Genomic DNA, 25,466 nt, shown 5'->3' with positions numbered 1-25,466 from the left:
AATGTACTTTTCGGGCAAGTGGGCATGACCTTTGGGGCAAGTAGAACATGACCTGTACTTGCCCAACGGGCAAGTGCCTCCGAGACCTTAGTGTAAACCCCTCGTAATACCAAATATCAAGCGATTATGGCAGTTATTAATTAATGAAATGTGATGTAAGAACCACTGTCATGATTGGCCAAACAGACATGGCTTAAACACATGAGCACTACTGTTTCATTGTTGCTTCACATCATCATAGGAACAAAATGGCACTTGATTTTTTGAGTTTTTTTGATTGCACTGCTTTGTATCTGCACCAAGAGGTAGAAAGGCCACTGTGTTTTTCGACTAGTCAGAAGTTAAGTGGCAAGAAAGAGTTATCGGACAAACTGTCCCAAGTCCTTTTTTCACAGATCAGCTGTACAATCTTCAAGGTCAAACAAAGAAAACCGCATTACACAGTTTCCACTGCAGCAAAAGTCCTGAAAATGTCTTAAATCTCGGGGGGCCAGAAATGAAAAGGATGAGATCTGATTTGAAGCTTCGTTTCTGTATCCAACAGGTTGATATCGCAAAACCAATTAATAAACATAAAGGCACCCAGGCGTTTGGGGTAAAGCAAACTTTAAAACCGAAAGATAAACCACGTTAAGTTCCTCAAAATATAACATCTTCACTTTCCACTTTGTATTTAGTTTATTTTCCGAGTTCTGCTGCTGCCAACTGGAATAACAACAAAAATACTAAAGCGTTAAAAAAATAAAAATGGAAGCTGAGAACCAGAGGAGGGCTGTGACAGGACAGTCATTCCCTGGATCTCAGCCTTGCTCTGATATATACACAGGTGGAGGGTCACTACTGTATGGCCAATGCTAGGAATGGACACCAGTGGGGAACATTCTGAACCGATCGCCATTTAAGCCCGATTTAAACAGGGCAGCGCATCGTGTCTCGCACCGAAAGATAGCCGATCTACATGAGTATTCTGTTCATTCAAGTGTAATGTGCAAACAATCGTTACTATCTGACCATTTATTCCAGGTCTTAGCCTGGTAAGCCATAGCCTGGCATGGCAAACCATCCCGGTCGCGTGAATTCACATTATCATTGTCTTCTGCAGAGGGGTGGGCGTTTTGCAGAAACCAAAAAGTGGAGGAGCCAATCAACGTCTGCGCTCAGGGCCCTGTGATTGACAGACACTGAATGGCTCTTCAACTTTTTGTTTTTTGCAAAACGCCCACCCAGAGCGGCTGGGGCCAGACCAGTCATTGTTGTTTTGTCCTCCTGCGCGAAACGGGGGGAAAAAAGCTGACCACAATCCAGCTCTTGCCGCCCCGCGGGCGTGTGCACGAAACGAGCACAAGCGCGAGAATTTCACAGGGCCGCGCCCGCTTGCCTCTCCGCCCCTCAACTTCTCCACACGTCCCAAATAATCACCCGTCTCGCATTGAGTCTTTGTGTCTACCGGAACCCACTGCTCGTCATCAAATTATTGGCTTAGGAATGCGACAAAAACAAAAAAGATATCCATGAATTCAAGTCTCCATGGGGTGAGTAATCGATAGGAAAAAAAAGTAATTTTGGGGGTGAACTATCCCTTTAACTCTTACTTTGAGGAAAATAGATGATATACAAGCTCACAACGTATTGTGAACTTGTAGATGGGCTCTTTTCGGTGCGAGACACCAGCGTGCAACTAAATCAGTCAATATACTATACTATCACTTCATCTTCCTCCGCACAGGGTCATCAACAACAATCAGATATTAAACTGATAAGAACAGATTCTACACTTGATCTTTAGCCAAAAGGCAGAGGAGAGTGGAGGCTCAACGATGTGCCACTCACCGGTGTCCATTCTAGCAAGATTGGGCCCTTGGATGGAGATGGAAAATAAAAACATTGTACAATCTTTTTTATATACAGTGTGATGGATAGGGCACAGTGTGTGTTAAATGAGGTGCTCTCCATTTCTTTCTGTCACAGCAGTGAGTGTTGGGCCGGCTCCACTTCTCAGAGGATCCGAGATCTCTTGCTGGCCAGCGACCCATGCTGAAAGAAAGAAGAGATACATTCAATCCGGGAAAGCATCAGTGTCATTTTAGAGTTTAGAGAGAAGAGAGAGATAGTGAGATAAGAGAGAAAAGACAGACAGACAGACAGACAGACAGACAGACAGACAGACAGCACATTGGTTCTCAAAGTGGGGTCATTTTTCAGACCGAGGTGCAAAACAAACAAAGGATGAGTGTGTTAGTTTCTCCGGCCTACCTTAGCCTGCTTGTAGAAGTGGGGAGCCAGTTCAACCAACCAGGATGATTCAACCGCAGTCACGTCACGCATGTAGTACTTTGAAGTCTGAACCACTTCATTGAAGATAACCCTGGACAAGGACAGAATGTGATAGATTTAATTTTATTAATAATCATGTCGTCACTGTCAGGCGCAAACCTTCTATCTCTGTACTGCAACTTTTTTATTTTCTTTAATAAAAAGAACAAAAGAATTGCTAGAATATACAGTGTGTGTATTGTATGAATTTATCAATGATATATATGGACAGACTTAACGTACCATTTTGGAGGCGTCTCCCCAAACAGCACAGAGTTGGGTTGGATGAGAAGCTCACGGTCGTCACGTAGAGTCCTGAGAGGGAGAGGCAGTGGGTTATTATCATTGTGATCGCTTTAATCAGACATCAAGCTCGCCATGCCTTAGTTCAAGGGTTCCCAAACTTTTCAGGCCGTGATCCCCCAAAATAATCATATTTGAACTGCCCGACCCCCAGTTTGGGAACTGGCACCGAGTTAGGAAACAACAGAAAAACATAACAGAGTGCCACGACAGATACCCCCGAGTGTGTGTTTGGTGATGACAGACACAACAGGTGTGCCGTCACATGTTCTATCTCTGACTCAGGCCATGTGTGACTGCTTAAATCACTGTGCAAAAAGGTGCTACGCACACCAGATCCTTATAGTGGTGCTGGCTCACGGCAGAAGAATCTAAAGGTGAATTGTCAAAAGACAAAAAGTGGCCGCACACACCGCTATAACCAAAGTGCCAATTTATTATAGGACGCAGAGTAAAAAGTTACCAACGTTTCGGCACAAGTGCCTTCATCAGGGTATATTATATATAATATACCCTGATAAAGGCACTTGTGGAGACAACAGAGAGAGACAAGGGTACAAGGTTAACCAATGGAATACAACCACTACAACGACTACTAACCACCGTTTCCTGCACTATCTGTACCGAGTGGACCTCTGACATAGATCTATTGCACATATAAACGGAGCAGCTACCTTTAAACACACTTAGGCTTTTTTGTATACTATTTAAATAGTTTTAGGAAAAATGCTGCCAATTATCCCAAAAGTAATTGCAAAAGATTGCTGCTATTTGTTTCAAAAAGCTAAAAAAGCCAAAAACTCTTCGCCAAAAACGGCAAAAGTTCCCCCCAGAATAGGCATGCTGGGGTTCAAGTGGTTAATGTGGTTAAAGATAAATGTATTGATATTCAGAGGCTTAGACAAAACTAACTTATTGTGTATTTTACCTAACACCTTGGTGGTTTCATAAAACATCTGTAACATTTTAAATATTGACCTCTGCTAACATATAAAATGTCACACTGTATGATGTCATAACATATAGATGTGTTATTTTATGCAGCTGTTCTGAAATCACACGAAATGTGTGGCAGTTCATTTTAACTTTTTTATTTTATCTTTACAGATATTTCATTAGAACTCATTCATATCTCAGAATTAGAGTGACAGGATATCAAAATGGTTCAATAAAACTATTTGACATTCATCCAAACTCGTTCAGCGATTCTATAATTTATGAGGACATGCTAATCTTCCTTTATGCACTCATTATTATGACACTGCAAAAATAAAACACTAATTGTTGAAAATGTTTGTAATTCACCATTCATGAAACTATCTTTTCAAACACTAAATAATAATTACTCACCAGTGTTACTCAAATATTTCATGCCAACACACCCTGCAGTAAGACTAGACTAGAATCACACATACAGTCATGAATAATGAAAATCCACTATTGTACTTCACTATAAAATCAACCATGACTTAAGATCAGTTTTCGATAGTCAGACTTTAATTATGAATGCGGTCACATTACACATCAGAAACACTGTGTCTCCCATCTCATTGACTATACAATAAACAGTTAACAGGGCATTTCAGTGAGCATGTAGACCATGCATAGTACAGTTAAAACATCTCTACAGGATGGCTCTCTGTCACTTTAGTTGAGTGTCTTGTTTTCCTGTTCATTTCCATCCTTCTCCTTATCTATCCCTTTAAGTGTATTCATACATTTCACTCGTGTTATTTATTTATTCTTTACACTATTTTCTATTGCTAGACAGGATATCAGTAAGTAATCAGACATTTTCATAAGTAGGATCAATGTTTTTAACCACATGTTTGTGTTATTGTTCTGGCCTGGGTATAATTACATGATAAGAATGAAAAAATAAAATACAGAATTGGTACAGTAGTCTGATACATTATACAGTAAAACTACAGATGCTACACAAATCAGAATATACATGAAATTATTATATGTTTCAGTGTTGAACCATGTGTGTAAAATGTATTTTAAATCTCCAAATAGGTGTGGCCACCAGTTAAAACACTTTCATGGGTCTGGTGCAAATGTGGCCATAAATGAATGACAGTTTGTCCAAACATCAACAAACTAGATATATATGTTTAATGCTGTTGAAACCCATAAATGTCCCCATAAATTGAACAGTAGGGGTGATGGCATTGCTGAAGAAGGCCATGACCTGGCATAGATTTGACCATAAATGATTTTTAGGATATGTCCTTTTGCACACCTACAAACGAACAGGTGCGTCGGAGTATGAATAACAACATAATCATCCCATCATATGAACATGTTGATGACATCACAGATCAGAGACTAGTGTTACTTTAGACACTTGATTGTCATCCATAGACCACAACACATCATATCGTCTCTGTCGGGTGGAAACCTCATACAGTATGTTCCAGAACTGTTACTTTTCAGGATTTAAATAAGCATAATTTTTTGATGCTTTTGTGTGACGCTGTAGAATGATCAAGTACAAGTAGGGCGTTCATTTACGAAAAAAAAATTAATATGGAGATAAGAGGTTTCTGCCCGACAGCGTCGAAATAGACACTATACTACTAGTAATGTTCCTTTACTTGTTCCCCTTTAAAGTACTTCTTACCACCCATCATCATCATGTCTAACTATCCAGAGTTACACTGACCCTCCCTGGTAATATCTTCAGAGGGACAGTATGATTAGTGTGAATGCATGCAAAGAGTGTGTCAGTAAAAGTGTGTGTGAAGGTGTGTATGTGTGTGTTAGTATCAGGATCAGAGAAGGACAGCTTTCCTCTCTTCCAGTCCAGCTGGACTCTGATCCTCTGGGGTTTCTGCTTCACTGAGAGAACAGTGGCTGACCCTGCTGAGTAGACTGCTGTGTATTTACCTTTATCTAACTGTATTCTCCAGAATTTACCCCCTCTGTCTCCCTTCCTCTGAAAGGACTCTTCTAACACACCTACTGCCCAGTCTGTACTGTCTCCAACCTCAACATCCCAGCTGTGAGTCCCTGAGTTAAAGCCCTCAGAATCCAGGACAAAGCCATAGTGGTCAAACCTCTCTGGGTTGTCAGGAAGCTGCTGTTTCTCTCCCCATCTCACACTGGTCAGATCATCAGACAGGATGTAGAATGGATAGGCAGTGTTGGGATCCAGAATGACAGGAGTGTAGGAGACAATGTCCTTCATCTTGTCCCAGACTCTGAAGGTCAGGTTGCTCAGGTGTTTGGTCACGTCTATCAGTGCTCCTGAGACCGGCTGTGGGTCCTGCAGTGTGAACTGGACTCTTTGTATTGTGGTCTTGTAGTTCTGCAGGAATGAGATGTGTTCAGCTCTCAGCTCCTCCTCTATGGCTCTGATTGTGTTTGAAAGAGTCGATATGTCTCTGTTTAGACCCTCAGTCTTCTCCTTCATCATCTGACTCTTCTTCGACTCTTCCTCCCACAGTGCAGTGATGCTGGCCTCCTCTTCCTCTTGTAGAAACTGATGCATCTTCTTAAACTGTTCCTTCATCTGCCTCTCTGTGTGCCGAGTCTGGACCTTAATGTGTTCTGCCGTTTGATCACAGTTTGTTTTAACATTATTAAAGACCTCCAGTTTCTCCTGTAAAGGCTTCAGTGATTTCTGGACTTCCTCCTTGTGATCAAGTGCAGCTTCATCGACGGGTCTGAATCTGTGGTCGGTGTGTTTTTTAGCATCTCGACACACAACACACACTGGCTGCTGACATTCCAGACAGAACAGTTTGAGTTTCTCAGCATGCAGACCGCAGAGAACCTCAGACCCTGTTGAAGCTCTCTGATGTCTCTCCTGTATGAAGTCGTCACACACGTTCTTCAGAGCCAGGTTTCTGGGTGGATCCAGTGAATGTCTCTTCTTACAAACTGGACATTCCTTTATTACCTTCTCTCTCCACCATTCCTGCAGACAGGCTTTACAGAAGCTGTGGCTACAGGACAGGAGAACAGGATCTTTAAAGATGTCACAACACACAGGACAGCAATAATTCACTTCAGGGCGAGACAACTTGGAAGCCATTTGGTCTCCGAGTGAAGCTACTAACACACTGTTCAAGCCAGGAAATCAGCCAGTCAGTGGTGGCAACACTCCCTCCTCTAGAATGTTCCCTGAAGTTTACTTTCACTGTGAATCCTGGTTCGTGTTAAAGTCCATTCAGCTGACAGAGTCAGCAGCAGGTTCAAATGGTCTGTGTCAGTATTCCCTCTTGTAGGTGTAGAAAGACAGTGTGTCTTCCCTCACTGGAAGTTGTGTTTGATCTGAAGGTAAGTCATATTGTCCGTCTCTTTGCGTGTGAAGAGGCAGAATAACAACCTCTCTGTTTCCTGGTTTCTCTCAGATGAGTCTGGTAGGAGTGGCGCTATGACACTAACACACACACACGCACACACACACACACACACACACACACACACACACACACACACACACACACACACACACACACGCACGCACGCACGCACGCACGCACGTTGTTTGTGCCTCACTCAGGTATGTTATCAAACAGGTATGTGGTGTGATTTCTTCAGAGGGTAATTATGGGAAAACGGGTACAGCCACGCAATGCAAATTCTGACGTGGAAGCCATTTCGTCTTCGCCTGAGTGAAGCTACAAACAGTCTGCTCAATACAGGAATTCAGTCAGTCGTAGTAACACTCCCTCCTCTAGAATGTTGCCTGAAGTTAACTTTCACTGTGAATCGTGGTTGTTGTTAAAGTCCATTCAGCTGACAGAGTCAGCAGCAGGTTCCAGTGGTCTGGGTCAGTATTCCCTCCTGTAGCTTTAGAAAGACTGTCCTCCACACTGGAAGTTGTATTTGATCTGAAGGTGATTCTTATTATCGGTCTCTCCATGTGTGTGAGGATGATAGTACTGCAGTGTGAGGAGTAAGGTTAACAACCTCTCTGTTTCCTGTTTTATGTCAGGTGAGACTGGCAAGGGGCAGAGCCTTGACAACACCATAAAATTGTTGCAAAGTTCAGTTATAATCACCTTTTCACCCACTGAGGGCAGCGGCAGCAATACAAGTCACCTGCTGCTGCATGTCCACTCAGCGGGAGCAGTTAGGGGTTCAGTGTCTTGTTCAAGGACATTTTTAAACGCAGTGTCAGGAAGAGAGCTTTTCAGAGGATATCAAGACATGACACAGGAATACAGGAGAGACACGGTCATGTGAAACGTCTTAAAGAGAGTTTGGAAGTCAACAGACAAAAAACAGGAGCTTTTAAGGGTTTGAGATTATGGCAGTGATGTAGTGTTGGTGGACATGGTGACATTAGTGGTAAACAAATGGCCCTCTAACAAAGATTTCCGTACCGGAAACCATAGAAGAGACTTTAAAGAGAAGTTAAATATAGGCATCCACGAGTTCATGCTGAAACACAAGAAGTGATCTCATACATGGAGATTCTGACCTCTGTCCCACTAGCTAATAATTGATTCAAGTTTCATCATGTGACTTCACATTACAGCACCAAACCTGGGGGGATTATATCTCCACCCTGGCCTTGGAACGCCTCAGGATCCCCCAGGAGGGAAGTGGCTAATGCTGCTCTGGAAAGGGAAGCTCTCTGCTGGAACTGTTACCCCCGCGACCCGATTCCGGATAAGCAGTTGAAGATGGATGGATGGATGTCTACGGGGAATGTCAAAGTCCAGCCTTAAACTTACTGTACCTGTGTGCAGTTATTGCACAACCAACCAAGTATTAAGGCATTAGTCCACATACCTTGATGAATGCTTCATACACGTTCAGCATGGTGAGATGATCTCCCTCAGCCACAGCAAACTTCCTGTGTTCTCTAGCCTGCAGAGTCAAACATCAGACAGATGTAATTTATGTTTTATGAAGTACTTCTGTGACGATGTACACAGCAGTGATTCTAAACCTTTTTCTTTCCATTTCAAGGACCGCCCAATTTGAATGATATGCATTAGGCCAAGGACCCCCACTTAATACAATGTGTTCTCTTTAGGACCAAAGGATTTTATCCCATTTCCAGCAATCCCATTAATAGCAACATATACTGTAGCACACACAGACACACACACACACACACACACACACACACACACACACACACACACACACACACACGCACACACGCACACACGCACACACGCACGCACGCACGCACGCATGGATTAAAGCAAAAATCCAATCAGATTCAACCAATCAAAAAACCCTGGGGCGTACAATGTAAGTCAATGAGAAGACCGTTTTGGATTGTAAATCTCTAATCAACAAAGCAACTATAATTGAAGATATTAGATATATAATTGAAGATATTATATTTGGAATTACACCATGGCCAGATAACTACAACAACCTAAACCTCAACCAACGTGTAAGGTTTGCTTTAAGGAGTTATTTCTTACCTCCTAGAGCGTAGAGCAGCTCCAGAGCCTGGACCATGGTCTGGGCAGGGTGAGGCTGTTCAATGACAACACAGGAGGTTATGTCAAGTCCAGCAATTTAATTACAAAGTTTAACATTTAAAAACATAATGCCACATGCCTCTACATCCACTTTATTTGAACCATATAACACAGGGGTGGGCAACGTTGACCACTATATTTCCACACTCTCACTTCCACATTGCATACACTGTTGGGCAGACACCTCTTGTCTCCATATTTTAACTTTTTTCGTAAATAAATGCCGTACTTCGCCATTCTATGTCACACAAAAGTAGCAAAAATAGCCAATCTACAAGCTCAAAACGCACATTTTTGAATTGGAATCCTGATAATTTTTTTTGCTATTTTTGAATTGGAATCCTGAAAAGTAACATTTGTATTTAATTTCAAATGCATTTAGTTATACTTATGTTAACTTTTTTAACTTAAATACAAATACATTGGACATAAAAACGACAGCAGAATTTTAATACTAGTCATTATGCTACTAATTAGACTGAAGTAATTAAAGCAGTCATGTTTGCATGTTTGGTCAATAATAATATCAGTATTCCGCCATTTGCCCATGTATGATATAACCCCTAGTGCCATCTGGAGTCTGGACTGAACTTTGAAATGGGAAAAGTTTGTTTTAGTAGGAGTTTTGTCCCTTCAGCCATTAACTGCACTAAACAAGCTGCCTCGCGGACCGGATGGTTTTTGTGTATACGGGGGACTGTCGTGTGCTATGTTGTTCTTGGTGAAATTCACATCCAAATTATTAATATCACGAACAACAACAGAAAAACACATATGAAAAGGAATAGTCTGCACACTACTAGAATAGTAGTGCTCCAATAGCATCTCATTCATGTTCGACTTTAAATGGACCCATAAAAGGTAAAAGTAAAAAATACTATTTTGTCATGAATTACTAGAATTTAAGTGAATTGTATGAATGACTTCATCAATGACCTACATGAGACAGAGTAACGTACCATTTTGGAGGCGTCTCCCCAAACAGCACAGAGTTGGGGTGGATGAGAAGCTCACGGTCGTCACGTAGAGTCCTGAGAGGGAGAGGAAGTGGGTAATATCATTGTGATCACTTTAATCATCAAGTTTAAGGGTTCTCAAACCTTTCAGGCCACGACCCCCCAAATGAATTCAAACTGGGAATCCTCCACCCTGACAAGCACTTGGAATTATAGTTGAGTTGAGGCATTACGATTAGTTTGACTGAGTAGTCGCTCACAACGCCTCGCACGAGGTGTTGTGAGCCTTGTAGATCGGCTATTTTCACAATGTTTGCCTTTCTTACGTAATATTTGGCCAATTTGGTATTAAAAAGGTCTTAAAAGTCATTAAATTGTAACTTTAGAAATGTGCAGATACCCTGTGTACACTTATACTGTATGCTGGTTTGTTTACTGGGGACCCCCCAAAATAATTTGGGTCCCGAGCCCCAGTTTGGGAACCACTAGTGGCACAACTAAAAAACAAAAACAGAATGCCACGACAGATACCCCTGAGTGTGTGTTTGGTGATTACTGACACAACAGGTGTGCCGTCACATGTTCTATCTCTGACTCAGGCCATGTGTGACTGCTTAAATCAGCCATCATCCCATCTGAGAAATAGTTTCATATTGTATGGACACAAGCAAATCATTTCTCTTCCTTTCTCCATGGTCGGTCTCTCACCTGTAGGATCTTGAATGGTGAATGCGGGCCGCGTTGGCAAAAAACCCGACAGCAATGCACTTCAGGATCACATCAGGGTCACCTGGAATGCAACACAATAGCAGGAAAAATAAATTCAACGCCTTCAACGCCACATGATGCTGTATGATGGGACAGGCACCACATGACACACTTGCAGACACACACACACACACACACACACACACACACACACACACACACACACATACCTTCACTGGTATTACGCGGCACTTTGAACTTGTTCATGAGCCGACGCAGCTGCTCTCGGACCGTCACGACTCGCAGGAGACCCGTCCCTTGTAATTGAGGAAGTGTTCCTGACACCACTGGGAACTCTTCAGGTGCTGAAGACAACAGAGAGAGACAAGGGTACAAGGTTAGCCAATGGAATACAACCATTACAACGACTACTAACCACCATTTCGTGCACTATCTGCACTATCACTACCTACTGCACATATAAACGGAGCAGCTACCTTTAAACACACTTAGGCTTTTTTGTATACTATTTAAATAGTTTTAGGAAAAATGCTGCCAATTATCCCAAAAGTGACTGCAAAAGATTGCTGCTATTTGTTTCAAAAAGCTAAAAAAAAGCCAAAAAGTCTTCGCCAAAAACGGCAAAAGTTCCCCCCAGAACAGGCTTGCTGGGGTTCAAGTGGTTAATGTGGTTAATGTGGTTGAAGATTAATGTATTGATATTCAGAGAATTCGAAAAAACTCACTTACACTGTATGGTGTATTTTACCTAACACCTTGGTGGTTTCATAAAACATCTGTAACATGTTAAATATTGACCTCTGCAAACATATAAAATGTCATACTGTATGATGTCATAACATATAGATATGTTATTTTATGCAGCTGATCTGAAATCACACAAAATGTGTGGCAGTTTATTTAAACCTTTTTTGTTTATCTTTACAGATCTTTCATTAGAACTCATTCATATCTCAGAATTAGAGTGACAGGATATCAAAATGGTTCAATAAAACTATTTGACATAGATCCAAACTCGTTCAGTGATTCTATAATTTATGAGGACATGCTAATCTTCCTTTATGCACTCATTATTATGACACTGCAAAAATAAAACACTAAATGTTGAAAATGTTTGTAATTCACCATTCATGAAACTATCTTTTCAAATACTAAATAATAATTACTCACCAGTGTTACTCAAATATTATTTCATGCCAACACACCCTGCAGTAAGACTAGACTAGAATCACACATACAGTCATGAATCATGAAAATCCACTATTGTACTTCACTATAAAAACAACCATGACTTAAGATCAGTTTTCGATAGTCAGACTTTAATTATGAATGCAGTCACATTAAACATCAGAAACACTGTGTCTCCCATCTCATTGAGTGACTATACAATAAACAGTTAACAGGGCATTTCAGTGAGCATGTATAGACCATAGTACAGTTAAAATATCTCTACAGGATGGCTCTCTGTCATTTTTTATTTTTTTTAAACTTTGTCTTTATTTTTCAAACAACAAAACATACGCTCAAAAAGACGTTACAAAAAAGGGGGAAAACAAAAAACAGAACAGAAGAAAAAAACGGAACGGTAAAAAACCAAAACAGAAAAAGAAAAGAAAAAAGGGAAGGGACAATACAAGGTGGGGGGGGGGGGGGGGGGGTTACACTATTCATTTGCTCTTATACACATGCCATTTCTCCCGGCTCTCTGTCATTTTAGTTGAGTGTCTTGTTTTCCTGTTCATTTCCATCCTTCTCCTTATCTATCCCTTTAAGTGTATTCATACATTTCACTCGTGTTATTTATTTATTCTTTACATTATTTTCTATTGCTGGACAGGATATCAGTATGTAATCACTCAGTCATTTTCATAAGTAGGATCAACGTTTTTAACCACATGTTTGTGTTATTTTTCTGGGTATAATTACATGATAAGAATGAAAAAATAAAATACAGAATTGGTACATTAGTCTGATACATTATACAGTAAAACTACAGATGCTACACAAATCAAAATATACATGAAATTACTATATGTTTCAGTGTTGAACCAGGTGTGTAAAATGTATTTTAAATACAAATAGGTGTAGACACCATTTGGAAACACATTTATGGGTCTGGTGCAAATGTGTCCATAAATGATTGACAGTTTGTCCAAACATCAACAAACTAGATGGATATGTTTAATGAAGCTGTTGAAACCCATAAATGTCCCCTTAAATTGAACAGTAGGGGTGATGGCATTGCTGAAGAAGGCCATGACCTGGCACAGATTTGACCATAAAAGATTTTTAGGATATGTCCTTTTGCACACCTACAAACGAACAGGTGCGTCGGAGTATGAATGCTGAATATGGAAGAGAGCGGGAGTCCCGCACACTGTCTTCACTTATAAAGAGGTTTTTATTTAGGATGCAACGTTTCGGCAGCTTGGACCTTCATCAGGCATAAAAGTAAATGATTGAAATGTCTGATTGTCATAAAATCTGTTAATTATCTTTAATACAGTTGTCAGAAACTGTCAAAGGACAAATTGCCGCTTTGCAGTTATATCTATCATTTTGATAATTTAACTCTGAACATAAAATATTATAATAATAATCATCAGTAACAAACACTCATTACCATTATTAAATATAAACATTACATCATTTTTAGCATTACTATTATTATTGATAATAGACAGGTGATAATAGGATTTATAATTATTGGTTATGTTATTAACTAAAATATTACTATAATAATAAGATATTATTCATAACAACATAATCATCCCATCATATGAATATGTTGATGACATCACAGATCAGAGACTAGTGTTACTTTAGACACTTGATTGTCATCCATAGACCACAACACATCATATCGTCTCTGTCGGGTGGAAACCTCATACAGTATGTTACAAAACTGTTACTTTTCAGGATTTAAATAAGCATCATTTTTGATGCTTTTGTGTGACGCTGTAGAATGATCAAGTACAAGTAGGGCGTTCATTTACGAAAAAAAAAAGTTTAATATGGATATAAGAGGTTTCTGCCCGACAGCGACGAAATAGACACTATACTACTAGTAATGTTCCTTTACTTCCCCTTTAAAGTACTTCTTATCATCCTCATGTCTAACTATCCAGAGTTACACTGACCTTCCCTGGTAACATCTTCAGAGGGACAGTATGACCATTGTAAATTAATGGAAAGAGTGTGTCAGTGAAAGTGTGTGTGAAGGTGTGTATGTGTGTGTTAGTATCAGGATCAGAGAAGGACAGTTTTCCTTCATTCCAGTCCAGCTGGACTCTGATCCTCTGAGGTTTCTGCTTCACTGAGAGAGCAGTGTCTGACCCTGGTGAGAGTGCTGTGTATTTACCTTTATCTAGCCCTATTCTCCATAATTGACCCGCTTTGTCTCCCTTCCTCTGAAAGGACTCTGCTAACACACCTACTGACCAGTCTGTATTGTCTCCAACCTCAACATCCCAGCTGTGAGTCCCTGAGTTAAAGCCCTCAGAACCCAGGATATAAGTATAGTGGTCAAAGCTCTCTGGGTTGTCAGGAAGCTGCTGTTTCACTCCCCATCTCACGCTGGTCAGATCATCAGACAGGATGAGGCCTGGATGGGCAGTGTTGGGGTCCAGAATGACAGGAGTGTAGGAGACAATGTCCTTCATCTTGTCCCAGACTCTAAAGGTCAGGTTGCTCAGGTGTTTGGTCACGTCTATCAGTGCTCCTGAGACCAGCTGTGGGTCCTGCAGTGTGAACTGGACTCTTTGCATTGTGGTCTTGTAGTTCTGCAGGAATGAGATGTGTTCAGCTCTCAGCTCCTCCTCTATGGCTCTGATTGTGTTTGAAAGGGTTGAGATGTCTCTGTTTAGACCCTCAGTCTTCTCCTTCATCATCTGACTCTTCTGCTGCTCTTCCTCCAACAGTGCAGTGATGCTGGCCTCCTCTTCCTCTTGTAGAAACTGATGCATCTTCTTAAACTGTTCCTTTATCTGCCTCTCTGTGTGCCGAGTCTGGACCTTAATGTGTTCTGCTGTTTGATCACAGTTTGTTTTAACATTATTAAAGACCTCCAGTTTCTCCTGTAAAGGCTTCAGTGACTTCTGGACTTCCTCCTTGTGATCAAGTGCAGCTTCATCGACGGGTCTGAATCTGTGGTCGGTGTGTTTTTTAGAATCTCGACACACAACACACACTGGCTGTTGACATTCCAGACAGAACAGTTTGAGTTTCTCAGCATGCAGACTGCAGAGAACCTCAGACCCTGTTGAAGCTCTCTGATGTCTCTCCTGTATGAAGTCCTCACACACGTTCTTCAGAGCCAGGTTTCTGGGTGGATCCACTGAATGTCTCTCTTTACAAACTGGACATTCCTTTATTACCTTCTCTCTCCACCATTCCTGCAGACATGCTTTACAGAAGCTGTGGCTACAGGACAGGAGAACAGGATCTTTAAAGATGTCACAACACACAGGGCAGGAATAATCCTCTTCAGGGCGGGACAACTTGGAAGCCATTTGGTCTCCGAGTGAAGCTATACACACACTCTGTTCAAGCCAGGAAATCAGCCAGTCAGTGGTGGTAACAATCCCTCCTCTAGAATGTTCCCTGAAGTTTACTTTCACTGTGAATCCTGGTTCTTGTTAAAGTCCATTCAGCTGACAGAGTCAGCAGCAGGTTCAAGTGGTCTGGGTCAGTATTCTCTCCTCTAGCTGTGGACAGACAGTCTGTCCTCCCTCACTGGAAGTTGTGTTTGATCTGAAGGTAAATCATATTGTCTGTCTCTTTGCGTGTGAAGAGGCAGAATAAGAACCTCTCTGTTTCCTGGTTTCTCTCAGATGAGTCTGGTAGGAGTGGCGTTATGACACTAACGCGCGCGCACACGCACGCACGCACGCACGCACGCACGCACGCACGCACGCACGCACGCACGCACGCACACACACACACACACACACACACACACACACACACACACACACACACACACACACACACACACACACACACACACACACACACACACACATGCACAGATTAAAGCAAAAAAATATATCAGATTCAGCCAATATGTAACATCAAAAAAAGGTGGGGTTGGCGAAAAGGCTTACTCTGTGTGGAGTTTGCATGTTCTCCCTGTGTCTCCTAGGGTAGTTAATAGCCTCACAAAAACATGTAGTAATCCTGGTCACTATACTGCCTCCCCCTGGTCAGCCGGGGCGCCTGATGGAGGGGAAGGGAACTGGTTGGAATAACGTGTTCCTTCCACACGCTACGTCCAACCAGGAAAACTCCCCCCTGTCAGGTGACAAGAAGGTCAGTTGGCTCTCATGCATTGAAGGAGGCATGAGCTCGGCCCTGGCCTCCCTTGGCTGGTGGGGGGAGTGTAGTGCCCAGGATCACTTAGCAAATTGGCACCGGGTGAAAAAAGGGTTACAAAATCGACGGATAAAAATTATTTTAAAAAAATAAAATAAATACAGTGTACAATGTAAGTCAATGAGAAGACCCTTTTGGATTGTAAATCTATAATCAACAGAGCAACTATAACTGAAGATATTAGATCATATTTGGAATTACACCATGGCCAGATGGTGGACAGTAACGGAGTAAATGTACTTGAGTACTGTACTTAAGTACAGATTCTGAGGATCTGTACTTTACTTGAGTATTAGATTTTTGGTATACTTATTACTCTTACTTGAGTACATTTCCGAGACAAATATTTTACTTTTACTCAAGTACATTTCTAAGAAGGCTGTAAAGTACTGAGTACTTTTAGGTTGGCTGTTTCTTTTTTCCACACTTCTGATCTCACACTAGCATGTTTCTGGCTTCCCTCTCCGCTCACCTCTTTGTTACATCTTGTATAGGTGTGTAGGAGTAAAAGTATTTAGTTCTGGTTCCTCAGTCATTTCTATGTTTTTATAGGTGTTTCTGCAGGCTTTGTATAACATAGTGGTTTTACAAGCACATCAGTGCATGCAGTGCAGGTGGTTTCAGAGAGTTACTTCTCTGAAACAAGAGTTATGAGATCTACTTAAAGAGGCACTATGTCACTTTTTTTTAAATGAATGAAATGTAATTTTGTCGAATCTGTATGGTAAGGTATGTTAATATAATATAACTTATCCATTTGGGGTGGTTATATTTTGTCTCCCTGCTCTTCTATTGAGACATTTAGATTGTGTCAAAGGTCATGTCTCACCTAGACACAGGATCTGACATGAATTTTGACCAGATGTGTTAGTATAGGAAATCAAAGGTTGTTTGTGTGGAGACCAAGCAAGTCGACTTGTCTGTCGCCATCTTGTTTTGACAGGGTGAAGTTCACCGCTGTGCATGATGTAGATATGAAACATCCTCTGCTCTCATGCGTGTGGGTAGGTATGAAACATCCTGCATGTGGTCACAAAGAACCACATGCCTTGCAAACAACACCTGCCTCTCTGCAACCACCATCTCTGCAGGCATGGATGCTGATTTATGTTGGGTGGGTAGGGTACTCAACAACAAGTCACACACACATCAACCAAGTTTTAACCCCTTAATCAGATGAATGTCAGTTGGAAACATTGTACTTGCAATAAAATACTTTTTTTTGCTGTAAGTGAAGACAGTGTGCGCAATCACCATTCTTTCCTCTCTCATGCACTGGATGCCTGCTCCTACGCACCTGTCCCAGTAGGTGTGCAAAGGGACCTTTTTTTTTTACTACATTTCAAGTCATACAATTTGATAATTGGCTGATGATGAAACCATAACTGGTATAAGGACTTTGCAGATTACAGAGAGAGAGTTTGAATGACATGAATCTGTTCACAATAACACACGGTATCAGAGCGGGTACATCGTGCATCCTGTGTACGTTACAAATATCACACAATAGTCATCCGACCGACACATTTCCTGTGGGTGCTCGGCTTTCTCATTGGGTGCTCAGTCTCTGCACAAACATACACTGAACAGAGAGAGTGTTCTGTTTTCTAGGTCAACTGTATGCATGCAGAATGAGCATGTAAGGTAATCACCAGATGTAACTTATAATCTGATGAAAAGATATGTGTAATCACGGTAATCAAAACGCCCTTCATGACACTTACTCTATGCATTTATTATTATTAATATTTTTTATAGAACAGATGGCCGCAGTTTAAAGTGAGCTCCATATCCTAATCGTTGAAGCTGAATATTATTGTATCTTGACAAAAAGGTCACAGTTGAGGGCCCTGGATCAGAGAATTTGTACCAAATAGATTGTCTTTACCACCAAAGTACATTAAGAACTGGAATATAATTAATGTGGTCCCCAGGACCACTAAGCTGACCGCACTTTTGTGGTGGCCCACATCAGATCTGCTAAGTCCATCGAGATTTTTAAGTCCTTACAAAAAACTCACCTTCTCTCTGGCTTTTAACAACATCCACTCCTAAATATTCCTATTTGAACTCTTATCTAATGTTTTCTACCTTCTGTGTACATACTGTAGGTGTAAATGAACAATCTCGCTCTATGTCTGTGTCTCCTATATGCATGCATATCATTATTTGATTTGATGTATTGCTTTTCTTTTACCTGTGCACAGTGGCGTCGTTAGGGGTGGGCTTCGGTGGCTATAGCCACCAATGTTTTGTCCAAAGCCACCAATAAAAAAATAAAAAAAATTAAAAAATTAAAAGTTTTTTTTTTTTTTGGGAATTATATATCTATCACCCTAACCTAACCCTACCCCTAACCCTAAAACCGAAATAAAGTAACAAAAAACGGGGAAAAAAGCACGCGCGCGCGGGAGGAGGGGCACATGCACGCGCGCTGCGCGCGCGTGCATGTGCCCGTTGCCTGCGGGGCTAAGCCCCCGACCTAGTAGAGACCTAGCGACGCGTCTGCCTGTGCAGCACTTTGGTCAACTAAGGTTGTGTGAAAATATGCTCTAAATACAGTTTGATTGATTGTTTGATAAGCTAGTAACTCCCATCATGATGACTGACTATCAGATGACATTACCTGAGTCTCAGACACAGCAGAGTATGTAAAAGAACTACTGGCAGTATAGGCGGCTGCAGTTATGATTTGACCCAAAAAAATTTGCAACAAAAGGTTTCTCAATGGTTTATTGTAGTATCAGGTGTACTTAATAACATATCAAAAGTTTACCAAAATCGGACCACTAGAAAGGTCCGATTTTCAAAATGGCCGCCGTCAGATCCTTAAAATACCATTACTCCTGTATTATTCATCCTAGACAAGTAATTTTGGTGCCTAACCCCAGGTTTTGGTGATCTTGGATCTAATTAGCATAATATAAATTATATTCAAGTGATTACAAGTATAGAATTATAAAGCAATTGGTTATAAGCATGGTTATAAGCATATTTAACAATGTAATTGGACATTTCTCCCTTTTCTACGTGCCATAATGCCCAGGATTGGTGAATTCATCACCTATACATGAATTCACTGTTGAAGCTTTCAGGAGATTTCTTTTGATAACAATAAGGAATAAATTCATTATTATTGGGTGGTACTGTGAAAACATGGCTGTAACTCACAGACTGGGAATGTTACACAAATCTTGGAAGAAATTCCTTACAGAGAAGTTTCTTCACTATTTTGTTTGTAAAGGTGTCTGCCAAAAAATAAAACAATAATCCTAGTCCCCTAGGGCAGTGGTTCCCAAACTGGGGGTCAGCCGCCCCCCCCCCCCCCCCCCCAGATGGCTTGTCTTGCTAATTGCAAAACAAATAATTGCTAAACGTTTTGTTGCAATTAGTTTTGGGTTAGGTGCTTTTTTTTCATAACTGCAGCCGCCTACTGAGAAATGACAGATGTGAAACCTTCTGCAACCACCATCGAATCGAAAACATTGAACTATAGTTGAACTATTTCTGCATTGGCTTGTCTTGCACTGTGGGAACAAACACACCATCTTGTTTTGAAAGGGTAAAGTTGTTGATTGTGTGTGTTGGTGGTACATATGAAACTGCAGCTAACAGCTCTGTCTGGTGTAGTGTAGAGAGCATAGCTCGAGAGGAGATGATGAGGTCACAGAGAAGGCTGTTGATCATGATGAGAAAGGACAGATGTGAAACCTTCAACCTAACCACATCCGCCTTGCAAACACCTGCCTCTCTGCAACCACCATCGAATCGAAAACATTGAACTGTAGTTGAACTATTCTGCATTGGCTTGTCTTGCACTGTGGGAACAAACACCATCATCTTGTTTTCAAACGGTAAAGTTGATGATTGTGCGTGTTGGTGGTACATATGAAACTGCAGCTAACAGCTCTGTCTGGTGTAATGTAGAGAGCATAGCTCGAGGGGACACTTGTCATGTAATTATTGGCAGAAATGTTTATTAATTGCAAAAATAGCAGATCTACAAGGACACACCACATCACAATGACACTGAGTTGTGAGAAGGTATATAGTTATTTTTGTGTGACATAATCGTATGACTAAAGTATAAAATAGGGCTTAAGTGCTTAATATAAGCATCTAATCAATCAATTGGGATAGTATAGGATTATTATTGTTTGCCACACTTAGATATCTAGACATAATTACTTGCAACACACATGCAGAGTTTGCTGTTTAATGTTCTTCAAATAGCTAGCAACTATTCTGAACCATTTTGTGATAGAAACCAGGAAGGCAAAGTCCTCAGTTGTGCTCACGACATCACCTTCGTCACATGCTAAACTGTCCTACAAGTCCCATCAGATTCTCTCTCTCTCTCTCTCTCTTTTAGTATAGATAGACACTAACTCTGGAGGGTATTGAACCTCCAGAGTTACACACACACACACACACACACACACACACACACACACACACACACACACACACACACACACACACACACACACACACACACACACACACATATATATATCTATATATATATATATATATATATATATATATATATATATATCTATATCTATATCTATATCTATATCTATATCTATATATATATATATATATACATACACACATATATACATATGTACATATACAGTATACATATATAGGCTACATACATACACACACACACACACACACACACACACACACACACACACACACACACACACACACACACACACACACACACACACACACACACACACACACACACACACACACACACACACACACACACACACACACACACACACACACTTTTCACAATTATCTAATTGTATCTCTGCAATTTGGACAATTCCAGTGGATGTCTAGGCCCCCAAAACATAGGGTAAGACACAAAAGGTACTTGTCTAGGATAAATAATGAAGGAGTTAGGTTATTTTAAAGATTTTTTGGGCATCTTGGACGCCATCTTGAAAATAACACCTTTCCAGTGCTCAAACTTTGGTAAACTTTGAGTATGTTTTTAGGGACACCTAATACTGCAAGAAACAGTTGAAAAACGTTTTGTTGCAATTAGTTTTGGGTTAGGTGCTTTTTTTTCATAACTGCAGCCGCCTAGTAGAAATGGAGTGCAGGAAGATCTGCCTCAAGCTCTATTCGGTTGTTAAGACGTGACGTTGCGCCCTGCTAGAATAACTTCCGGGTCCAAGTGTGTATTTTCCTGTTTTAACAGATCTGAGACTGAAATAACGACTAAAGTGTCATTCTACCGCTTTCCTGGCAACGACAAAAAGAAGAGGAAATCGTTTTTTTTATACATCCATATATAAATATATATATATATATATATATCCTATTATAATTCTAGTAAGCTCACGGTGGTGGTTGGTGGTTGGTGGGTGGTGGTTGGTGGTAGGGTGGACTCTTGATCAAACTGCGCATGCGTCGTTGTGTGCCAGGTTTCGCGAGAGAAACAAGCAGCGAGGTCTATGAAAACGAGGCCAAACCAAACGAACCCTATAACACCAACATTGGCCCTAAAGCGCTTACAATCGGCGGACATGGCAACACCGACGCCGACGCTACACCATAGACCCCGCCCACTCTCTGCTGTGGAAAGTAAACACTCCAGATTTGTTTCCCCACACACGATGCACATTAGCTCCATAAAGAACGGTTCTATGTCGTTCTCTTCCAGGATCGGGCGAACGTCCGCCAAGGCTCCGCTGTTTACCCTTTTGTATACATCGTATCCCAAAACTAATGGTAGATTCTAAACCGCACGGATGTTTAAGGTTTGGTCGGCTGCATAATATTTTAGGTCGCCAGCGAAACTACCCGTTTAAATCGCTTATTTTGTCAGCCTGTGGCCATGTTTCCCATTGTAGCCAAACCGGGAGCAGTAGTGGCAGCGGACGTAGGGTTTTTTTCCGGGTTCAATGGGAAACATGGCCACAGGTTTCGCGACAGAAACAAGCAACGAGGTCTATGAAAACGAGGCCAAACCAAACGAACCCCATACCACCAACATGCAACCTGATAATAATGTCCAAAGCATGTCTGTGTATGTTTACATCCATTACTGTGTTGGCGTTAGTTGGGATTAATGTTTATTAGCCAAACCAAGTTACTATGAGCCGTTAGCGTGATGCTAAGCTAACGGACGTTTGGCGCTAGCATGCGGCTAACGCTAATGCTAACGTCGTCATCGTGACTTAATCAACAATGTAAACGTTTCATCAACACACTTTATGAACCTTACTGTGGTTAATATTATCAGTGCTACCCAAGTAGTCCATTGAAAAGTATTATGTTGGTGTATTTTGTGTATTGTAACTTGGACACTGTAACTTAATGGTAGCTGGGGCGACGCGTTGTTGGCTCATGGTTCAGAATGCCTCATGGGTATTGTAGTCATTTTCTGCTATTTCGGTTCTACTGTGATAGACTGTGCTACATTACCTGCTGTTTAATTGTGAATCATATATGCTATGAATATATGGTAATACAATGTTTATTTTCCTGTATTTCCAGGTTTATGACCTGAGTCATCTATGACCTGTGTGTCATCTGTGTGTCCAGTACTTTGTACTGTGTTGGTTAAAAAAGACAAAACACGAGCTGTGACAAAGACGTGTGATTCTCTGATTAATGTTGTTAGTGGTGTAAAATGCCATCAAAAATATACTCAAGCCTGCTGCAGGGCAACAGAAAATAGCAAGCCTATTTTGCTCTTTTATATAGCAAATTGTTATATATATACGAGGGGACGCGCGCCCTTCACCGGGTATGGTGAAGGGCGCCCTTCACCGGGTATGGTCTAGTCCTATTATAATTCTAGTAAGCTCACGGTGGTGGTTGGTGGTGGTTGGTGGTGGTTGGTGGTAGGGTGGACTCTTGATCAAACTGCGCATGCGTCGTTGTGTGCCAGGTTTCGCGAGAGAAACAAGCAGCGAGGTCTATGAAAACGAGGCCAAACCAAAGGAACCCTATAACACCAACATTGGCCCTAAAGCGCTTACAATCGGCGGACATGGCAACACCGACTCTACACCATAGACCCCGCCCACTCTCTGCTGTGGAAAGTAAACACTCCAGATTTGTTTCCCCACACACGATGCACATTAGCTCCATAAAAAACGGTTCTATGTCGTTCTCTTCCAGGATCGGGCGAACGTCCGCCAAGGCTCCGCTGTTTACCCTTTTGTATACATCGTATCCCAAAACTAATGGTAGATTCTAAACCGCACGGATGTTTAAGGTTTGGTCGGCTGCATAATATTTTAGGTCGCCAGCGAAACTACCCGTTTAAATCGCTTATTTAGTCAGCCTGTGGCCATGTTTCCCATTGTAGCCAAACCGGGAGCAGTAGTGGCAGCGGACGTAGGGTTTTTTTCCGGGTTCAATGGGAAACATGGCCACAGGTTTCGCGAGAGAAACAAGCAACGAGGTCTATGAAAACGAGGCCAAACCAAACGAACCCCATACCACCAACATGCAACCTGATAATAATGTCCAAAGCATGTCTGTGTATGTTTACATCCATTACTGTGTTGGCGTTAGTTGGGATTAATGTTTATTAGCCAAACCAAGTTACTATGAGCCGTTAGCGTGATGCTAAGCTAACGGCCGTTTGGCGCTAGCATGCGGCTAACGCTAATGCTAACGTCGTCATCGTGACTTAATCAACAATGTAAACGTTTCATCAACACACTTTATGAACCTTACTGTGGTTAATATTATCAGTGCTACCCAAGTAGTCCATTGAAAAGTATTATGTTGGTGTATTTTGTGTATTGTAACTTGGACACTGTAACTTAATGGTAGCTGGGGCGACGCGTTGTTGGCTCATGGTTCAGAATGCCTCATGGGTATTGTAGTCATTTTCTGCTATTTCGGTTCTACTGTGATAGACTGTGCTACATTACCTGCTGTTTAATTGTGAATCATATATGCTATGAATATATGGTAATACAATGTTTATTTCCAGGTTTATGACCTGAGTCATCTATGACCTGTGTGTCATCTGTGTGTCCAGTACTTTGTACTGTGTTGGTTAAAAAAGACAAAACACGAGTTGTGACAAAGACGTGTGATTCTCTGATTAATGTTGTTAGTGGTGTAAAATGCCATCAAAAATATACTCAAGCCTGCTGCAGGGCAACAGAAAATAGCAAGCCTATTTTGCTCTTTTATATAGCAATTTTTTATATATATACGAGGGGACGCGCGCCCTTCACCGGGTATGGTGAAGGGCGCCCTTCACCGGGTATGGTCTAGTATATATAAATAAATATAAGAAATATATATTATATATTATTATATTAATGTTAATAATAATAATATATAAATGCAATATAAATATATATATTAGCCTAATTTTTACTATCTATGATATTAGCACCCTTATTAACCCTCAATGGTTCATTTCTGAAAAAGGAGGTTATTGTAAAAAGATTTACGGGTTCCAACATGTTTGTTTACAATGAATAGTGGATGGCGCTGGTGCCTTTTGGACCCGGACGTGACGTCGGACTACAAAATGACGTCAGACTTAAAAATCTAATAACAAGAAAACTAAGGTATCGGTATTTAACACAGAGGACATCATTGCCACTGCCGACGGGACAGTGCTCGAGGTAGTCGAGGACTTCAAAGGACTTACTTTTACTTGTACTTTAAGCATTTTTAAAAGCATGTACTTTTGAATACTTAAGTATATTTAAAAGCAATTACTTTTTTACTCTTACTTGAGTAACATTTTGACTGAGCTACTTTTACTTGTGGTGGAGTAAATTTGACCAGGAGTATCTGTACTCTTACTCAAGTACTGGGGTTGAGTACTTTGTCCACCACTGCAGATAACTACAACAACCTTGAAACAAAGGATGAGTGTGTTAGTTTCTCTGGCCTACCTTAGCCTGCTTGTAGAAGTGGGGAGCCAGTTCAACCAACCAGGATGATTCAACCGCAGTCACGTCACGCATGTAGTACTTTGAAGTCTGAACCACTTCATTGAAGATAACCCTGGAGAAGGACAGAATGTGATAGATTTAATTTTATCAATAATCATGTCGTCGCTGTCAGGCACAAACCTTCTACTCTGTACTTAAACTTTTTTATTTTCTTTAATAAATCACTGCTATTGAACACCCTTTATGTCTGTCTGTGGGTTTTACAAATATTGAACCAATTAAAAGCATTAAAAAGCGCTCCTTACTAAACCTCCTAACTCCGTATGAAAATGAATAGTGATAGTCTGCACACTACTAGAACATGCTCCGATAGCATCTCATAGTTCATGTTTCATGGTTCAATATTACATCAGTTTTCACTT

At 41.1% G+C, this 25,466-nt stretch overlaps 2 protein-coding genes across 3 annotated transcripts; both read right to left on the bottom strand.

Moving 5' to 3' along the window:
• Nucleotides 1-366: 366 nt before the first annotated feature.
• On the bottom strand, nucleotides 367-25,092 carry LOC311053796 (putative ATP-dependent RNA helicase DHX35). 2 transcript variants are annotated; one of them, XM_084069482.1, is made up of 10 exons: nucleotides 25,045-25,092; nucleotides 10,972-11,106; nucleotides 10,742-10,823; nucleotides 10,037-10,108; nucleotides 9,018-9,072; nucleotides 8,368-8,445; nucleotides 2,557-2,628; nucleotides 2,254-2,365; nucleotides 1,344-2,034; nucleotides 367-1,305 (listed from the first exon to the last, which is right to left on the bottom strand). In XM_084069482.1, exons 2-5 carry the CDS (start codon nucleotides 11,006-11,008, stop codon nucleotides 9,021-9,023), a joined length of 243 nt encoding a protein of 80 aa, XP_083925608.1. In that variant the 5' UTR covers nucleotides 11,009-11,106; nucleotides 25,045-25,092; the 3' UTR covers nucleotides 367-1,305; nucleotides 1,344-2,034; nucleotides 2,254-2,365; nucleotides 2,557-2,628; nucleotides 8,368-8,445; nucleotides 9,018-9,020. The 2 variants fall into 2 exon arrangements, with proteins under 2 accessions (XP_083925608.1, XP_083925607.1); XM_084069481.1 differs by having other exon boundaries at nucleotides 369-2,034.
• On the bottom strand, nucleotides 5,172-15,576 carry LOC311053240 (uncharacterized protein). Its single transcript, XM_084068698.1, has 5 exons — nucleotides 13,884-15,576; nucleotides 11,033-11,106; nucleotides 8,368-8,445; nucleotides 7,432-7,511; nucleotides 5,172-6,686 (listed from the first exon to the last, which is right to left on the bottom strand). The coding sequence occupies exons 1-5, from the start codon at nucleotides 15,271-15,273 to the stop codon at nucleotides 5,261-5,263; spliced, it is 3,048 nt and encodes a 1,015-aa protein (XP_083924824.1). The 5' UTR covers nucleotides 15,274-15,576; the 3' UTR covers nucleotides 5,172-5,260.
• Nucleotides 25,093-25,466: the final 374 nt, after the last annotated feature.

This window comes from Gymnoscopelus microlampas (assembly GCF_963454915.1).
Source record: "Gymnoscopelus microlampas genome assembly, chromosome: 10".
Classification (NCBI taxonomy): Eukaryota; Metazoa; Chordata; class Actinopteri; order Myctophiformes; family Myctophidae; genus Gymnoscopelus; species Gymnoscopelus microlampas.
This window is presented reverse-complemented; position numbering and strand designations above follow the sequence as displayed.